The sequence below is a fragment of the Leptonychotes weddellii genome, chromosome 2, assembly GCF_054177405.1.
Source record: "Leptonychotes weddellii isolate Sample4059 chromosome 2, ASM5417740v2, whole genome shotgun sequence".
Lineage (NCBI taxonomy): Eukaryota > Metazoa > Chordata > Mammalia > Carnivora > Phocidae > Leptonychotes > Leptonychotes weddellii.
In genome coordinates, this window is record NC_138370.1 from 26,820,713 (window position 1) to 26,828,167 (window position 7,455).

Here is a 7,455-nt window from a genome sequence, read left to right on the forward strand (position 1 = left end):
AGGGCACAATTTGATGAATTTTGACCTATATAGTCTGTGTGAAACTGTCACTCTAATTAATAACCTCACCCGTCACCTTCAAACATTTCCTCACACCCATTATGAGTCTGTCCCTGTCTACTGTGTACTCGCCTTCCAGACATTTATTGATAGGCTTTGTGTTACTGTAGATTAGTTTGCATTTTCTAGAAATTTATGTAAGTGGAATTATATATGTTCTTTTTTTATTTTTTTTTTTTTGGTCAGAAGTCTCACTCAGCTTAATTGTTTTGAGATTCATGTACCTTGTAGTTAATTTTTATTGCTGAGTAGTATTTTTATTGCTGAGTAGTACACATGTGTGTACATGTGACAAAGTTTATCTATTTACCTATGATGGATGTTTAGATAGTTTCTACTACTTGGCTGTTACAAATAAAACTGCAGTGAGCCTTCATTTGCAAGTCTTTGTATGGCTATGCATTCAGTCTCTTGGGTAAATACCTAGGAGGGAAGTGGCTGGGTCATAGGCTAAATGTACATTGACTACTTGGATTTAAATCTCTCTTGTACCACTTAGTAGTTTATGACATTGCATTAGTCATTGCATCTCTGGTATGTAAGGCGCAAGTCTGTTAGAAGGATTAAATCATATGATGCATGTGAAGTGTTTAGTTAGCACTGTGCCTGGCTTATAGTAAGCATTGATCATCTCAACTGTAATCTTTTTTAACTTTAAATATTTTAAAACTTTAGAAAATTTCATTGTTGAAATTTCTTAGCTTTATTTCTCGGGAAAGTTCATTCATGTGAAAAGGGATTATTCCGTCATACTGCATAATGGCACATCTAATAAATACTCTATTTAAAAGATACGTTTCGTTGTAACAGGAGGTATGTACATGGTTATTAGCTAATGAAATACATAGAATGCTTAGCAGGCTGGCAACCTTTGAAATGATAGATTGACATGAGAGATTTCAGTTTCTAAAAGACTATCCATCTATTAAAATGCATGAATGTGTAATCAGTTTATTTTTTAAATTTTTTATGTGTACTCAGTTTAATGAGGGTTAATAATAAATATTCATTTATAAATGAAAAGTCAATGATAAAAGAGCTAAGATAAAGACAATGCAATTCTGTAGCTTCTCCTTGAGTTCTGGTGTAGTAATTGAGGAGCGATCTCTACATTGAGAGGGGACCCACTTTCCTTATTAGCTCTGTTGCTTTGGGGACATCATTTAACCTCTCTGCCACTTAGAAGAATTAGCCTCCAGCTCAAAAATCTATGATTCAGTGACACATTACATGGCAAGATACTTCTTTAACCATTCTGGCACTCCCTCAAATCTAAACATTGAGTTGAAATCATTTTTTAATTATGCCCATGGAGAGTTTTATGGTTGCTTAAGGAGAGGTGTAGATATTAATGCATTTATGCAGGAGTCTGCACTGGGTGTCCAGAGTCAGTGCTGTTATCTTTTTGGTTTGCATGCTGAAAACCAACCAGGTATCACAGGAGACAGAGCTGAGCTCTCAGGTTTTATCACCACTGACAGAGGGTCAGAGCCGAGCAGCCACCCTCCCTCCAAGTTCGCTTGAAAGTCTCTTAGACGTGAGCAGTACGCAGACATTTTGCTTTCCTCCCAACCGTGTACATGGAGGAAGGACCCTCTCCTGAGGATGTGGTTTTTGCAACACAAAGCCCAGAGAGACACAAGGAAACGCTGATTTTTCTTCTACTTTATTTTTAGTTTTACTGTTTGGATATTCTTTTCAGCAGGGCCTTATATGAAATTAACCATAACACTGCACTTAAATTGACACCTGCTGTCCGTCTTTTCAACTAGCAGCTGGATGAACAGATGCCAGTGAGCAATTGCTGTCCAATAACTACCCTGCTCTATTTTGTCAGGACTATTATTTGCATTTTTCATATTTATTTATTTATATGTATAGCTGCTTTTCCCTGAGTAATATTCAAACTGCTGGCCCCATTGTTGGAGAGTAATGATTTAGAAATACTGCAGTGGTTATAAATTCTGATATAATATATCATAGACTGGAACTGCAGAATGATCAGACAGAAATGCTGTCTGTCTTTTTCAGATGCACACTTGAGAAGACATCAGTGTCTCTAATAAATTTCAGTCTTCCTGCCCCCACATCTCCACAGGACCACCAGGGCCATCTGCAGGAGAGGATTTTTGATAGGAGTTTCCAAGGTTGTTGCTAATATCTCTTCAATTAAAAACTGGTTACTTTCTTTGAGGAATCCTCAAAGGCAGGGGAAGTTTATTTGGCAGTATCTTTAGAGCTTGCTTTTAAACAGAATGATTTCTTTCCATTCTGACATAAGGAAGGGATGTTTTGGGCCACTACTGACATTTTATTCACGCATTTAGCTTATTCAGTGGGTCTGCTGGGACTGAGCACAGGCATTGACTTCAGCTTCCAGTCATCAAGAAAGCAGTCAGCTTTTCCTACTGAGTTCAGAGAATATGCTCCAATTTGTGGATAGTTCCTCTTAGCATTCCTGTGTGGTACACAGCATACATTGAATTTTGTTCCCTTCAGTAAATCGCTAGAATGTTTTCTCTCAAACAAACTCAACTTCTGATCATCTTTGTTGGAAAAACTATAAAAGCCTCATCCTGTGCAAATATGGAAAAACTATTATCTTTCCCTATTCTGGGGCAAAAAAAAAAGGCAAATCACATAGTCAAGAAAGTCAATTGTTGGTTTAATTTCAACATTTCCAAAGTGGTAATCATATTTTTAGTTATTACTGTCAAAGTTATAAATTATTAAAGGTCTGTGTGATATTTTTTCACTTCTGCATTATCCAAATTGATTGGCATGCGGTAAAAATTTAATTTGCCTTTTGCTTTCTCATTGCTTTAAAGTGTTTGCAGAATGTAAATGATTATATTAAAATTGTACAGTATTCATAATCAGTGTGCTAGTTCAGTGTTTTAAAAGGAAACAGAATGAAACCTTTCAACATTCATCCATTGATCTTCTTGAATGTCTTTATTTTTTTAACCTAATTTCTGGGGAATTAAATGATCATTTAACATAAAGGTAATATATCCTCCTGTAGAATGTAGAAATTTCTCTAGAACCTATTCTCACAGGATAGGCTGCCAGATACCAGTCTCCCAAAAGGGAGATTTGTTCAAATTTTCAAATTTGCTATTCTTAAGGGGTTTTTTCTTTGTTTTCTAAATGTTGAGCAACTAATAGCAATTGGCAGGAGGGATTTGTGTCTAAAATTCAGTGATGCCTTCAGCAGCATTCATTTAATCAAGTTTTGCTTTGTGTGTGTGTGTGTGTGTGTGTGTGTGTGTAAAATAAGAAAAGCCCATGAGATGATTTCCCAAAAAACAATGTTTGATTCCCTAGGATAGATTTAAGAACCAGATCAACTGAGCCAAAGAGCAGTGGGTACATAACTCATATTCAGATTTTCCAGTGACCTTGGAGATTCTCTGTTAGAGACCACTGCAGGATTAACCTTGGGACACTGGGGCAAAGGAAAAGTTCTGTTCCTATCTCTGACTTCAATATGACTTTTCTTCCCACCTCACTGTTTAGAAACACTCCAGTTTCTTTTTTTGTTTGTTTTTTTGTTTTAAAGATTTTATTTATTTATTTGAGAGAGAGAGAATGAGAGAGAGAGCACATGAAGGGGGGGGAGGGTCAGAGGGAGAAGCAGCTGATGCGGGACTCGATCCCAGGACTCCAGGATCATGACCTGAGCCGAAGGCAGTCGCTTAACCAACTGAGCCACCCAGACTCCCCGAAAAACTCCAGTTTCTTTACTGCTTTCACACCTGCTGTTTACCCTCCTTCTGGCCTATGCCCCCATCCAGAGTGCATTTAACAAGGCGGGAGGACAGGACTGGTGAAAGAATTTTCAAAGGCACCCTTGCACACCCCATGCTCACAAAAGGACACAAAATCAGTTTATCCCTATAATGCAAAATACTTCTCTGTCTGATAGCAGGAATATGTTTGTAAGTACAGATATACTTGAGAATGCCTTGTTGGACACCCTGTACAGGATTATGGAAAATATTGTAAACTGTTGAATGACAGATACATCAACCTAGCACATGGTTGTGTGTGGACCAGAGCTGTTTTACTCTGTGGGGTTTTATTAGTGACAGATTGCTTTACTTGCAATATGGTCACGAGTTTGGTGTGTTTGTGGGTTTACGTGGGCATTATAAAGTGTAGATAAAAACAATAAAGCAGCAGATGGGATTGGAGAAAGTGAGTATCTCTTCATGGTCATTGGGATAATTTGGGATCTTCCATTTGCAATTTACAGAGAATTTATATCTGTTTTGTTTCTGCCACCCATGTCCAGAATTCTCTGCTCCCCTGTTCATAGTGTGTTTGGTCATGTGGGATATACCACTGGGAGGAACACCTGATTATGTGTATGTTAGTGTACAGAGCATGGATAACAAATAGGACTCTGACTTGGTGACCCTAGAGTTGGGATATACATAGTAGCCACACAAGGGGACAAAAAGATTTGTTGATTTCCAGCCTTGAAGCTCAGAGGCCACATATTTCTAGTCAGATGTTAGGTGGGTAAAAAGTATTTTGGCAGCTGCCGGCCCTTTGAGGACTCCACCGTCTGCTTCTTGGCCGTCAGTTTCAGCCTCCAGCGCCTTCCAGTCTTCAGCATGCTGGTCCGACCCCCAGTGGCACTAATGTGGGCTCATCGGGGTGCTCCCCCAGCAAAGCAGTGTCCGCCCGGGCGGCTGGATCCACGGTCTGGCAGAGAAACTATGCGAGCTGTGGAACAAGGAGCGTGGGCGCACAACCTCAGCAGGCACTGGGGACATGTGGTGATTCTACACAGAAGACTCACCTGGGCTCAAGGTTGGCCCTGTTCCAGTATTGGTTATGAGTCTTCTGTTCATTGCTTCTGTATTTATGTTGCACATTTGGGGCAAGTACACTCGTTCATAGATTCGGCTACATCCATCTGTCTGTCATCTGAAGAAGAAGGAACAAAAACATATCTTGGACCAAAAGCATAGTGACTTTCTGTTTGTGAGAAAGAAATATTCTGTAAGCTTATTGTTTTACAGGGAACTTAACAAGAATTGATTTAAGGAATCAATTTTTTTCTATGGCTAATAAACTTTTTAATTCATTAAAAAAAAAAGTATTTTGGTCAAAAATCTATTCCTTTGATACCCACCTTCTTCCTGAGAGTACAAGATATTTCCAAGAGAATAGAATGGTTTTCTAAATCTTATCTTCTATAGTTTAAAAATGGTTGATTTCAGGGGCGCCTGAGTGGCTCAGTCGTTGGGCGTCTGCCTTCGGCTCAGGTCATGATCTCGGGGTCCTGGGATCGAGCCCCACGTTGGGCTCCCTGCTCGGCGGGAAGCCTGCCTCTCCCTCTCCCACTCCCCCTGCTTGTGCTCCCTCTCTCGCTGTGTCTCTCTCTGTCAAATAAATAAATAAAATCTTAAAAAAAAATAAAATAAAAATGGTTGATTTCAGAACTTAGGAACATACCCTGACCTATGACTATGGTAACAGCAGTTCTCTGTGATAATTATTCACTTACTATATTCTGTGTTAACACAACAAAATCACCAAGATACCAATTTTGGGGAGCTATAACACTCAGAGTAAAATCCCTAGAATTTTCTACCATATAAACTATATTGAAATAGTTCAGAATTTTTCCATTATAATCTAGAAATGATTTTTATAAGTACTCAAAACTAAATGTGTGAAATATAAGACATTTGGCATCCATTTTTGATATATATCTAAGGTGGAAAAAAAGTAGGGATTAGTTAAACAACAGTTCTCTTTGAGTAGAGTTCAGCGTTACATGGATTTTAATTCTGACTTGACTTATTGCTCAGATAGTCTTCCAGGAAGAAAGGTAGTAAGCAGACAAAACCATAACCAAATTGGGGCAGGAGTGTCAGGGAGAAGCTTTTGTTTTTAGAAGGGACAGATTTGAATGAAGTTGACTGAACTGATCCTTGGATATGCTAACAGCATCGCACTTCTTCCTCTTCTTTTCCACCATTTTAAAATCTTCTGGCTTGTCATCTTGATATAACCTTTGTACAAGTACTCAGAAGAAAGTCAAGATGCTTAATAATCATATAAATTAGGCAGAACAGACACATTTTTGATAGGAGAAATAACTAATAACAAAACATGTTCTTAACAAGTGGCCAGTGATGTGACAAATATTTCATATAAATGGAATTAAGAGTGAAATGTGCAGCCACCAGCTAACATTTTTAAAATGAGAAAATCATAGTTAATTCAGCTTTATGAGACAAACATATTTAAAAAGATGTTGTATAAATGGCTCATGCAGTAGCATGTGGGTTTTTTTTTTCATTTATTTGTATTTAGAATAGGGCAAAATGTCGAGCATTGTAATTTTATAGTAGCCTATAGTAGTCTAAATGGCATGCCTCATGGTATCAATACTGTAGAATATAGGTTTTGTCTCCCACCCCCATCCTCAAGACTCTTGGCTGTCAACCTTGTAACATCCTGAAAAATTTAACTCACCACTGTTGCAGTTATTGAAGTGATTTCTCCCAAGGTGATCTGTGGTCTAAACAAAGCCCTTCATGGAATTTTTAGGGCTCAGTGGAGCTCACAGATAGGAATCTTGTCTATAATATGTAAGTGAAGGTTGGTTTCTTTGGAATATATTGCTAGGAAGCACTGGCACGTAAATGGGTAATAGCGATGCCTGGAGGTATAGGGATCGAAAGGAAGCAGGGAAGGGAAGGAGGCCAATATAGGATATAGATCTGAGCAGGTTGCTCTGCACCATGGGGCCCAATCCTGCTGGGAAGGTCTGAGAGATGCTGTTAGATGCTTTCAGAGCTGTCCCTGCCTCAGGGTGTTTATCCACCCTGTGACCTGAGAATCCCAAGTAGGTCAGATTGTGTCTCGTGGACAGACAGAAAGAAGGAAGGTTGTTCTTGTACCCATTGATACTCGTTCTTATTTATTGTGTGGGACTGACTTGATCTTCTAATGAGTGACCACATGGCGAGTTTTGCTATGTGTCCTTCTGATTCAAAACACATTGATTATGGTCTTCTGTGATAGGTGCAGGAAAATAGGAACCATCAGGAAAGTTGTTGGTAACCACTGCGTGCAGATACGGGAGCATGGGCCAGAGAAACACACCATAATACCATCCACAGATTTGGTCTGTCAAATATAAATTGCTTGTATCTTCGGGGTAGATGACCGTTCTGCCAAATCCATCATATACTAAGAAATACGAAATTTGTCTACAGAAGTTTTTTTTTCTTTCTTTTTTTTTTATTATGTTATGTTAATCACCATATATTACATCATTAGTTTTTGTTGTAGTGTTCCGTGATTCATTGTTTGTGTGTTAACACCCAGTGCTCCATGCAGAACGTGCCCTCTTTAATACCCATCACC

The 7,455-nt window shown here is 38.7% G+C and overlaps 1 protein-coding gene across 1 annotated transcript in view; it reads left to right on the forward strand.

Moving 5' to 3' along the window:
• LOC102732145 (SEC61 translocon subunit beta) overlaps nucleotides 1-5,170 on the forward strand; it is a 12,318-nt gene extending 7,148 nt beyond the window's left edge. Inside the window, 3 exon segments of the mRNA XM_081812891.1 lie at nucleotides 852-873; nucleotides 4,623-4,808; nucleotides 4,811-5,170. Of these exon segments, the coding sequence (XP_081669017.1) occupies nucleotides 852-873; nucleotides 4,623-4,808; nucleotides 4,811-4,971 (369 nt within the window). The 3' untranslated portion in view covers nucleotides 4,972-5,170.
• The last annotated feature ends 2,285 nt before the right edge of the window (nucleotides 5,171-7,455 follow it).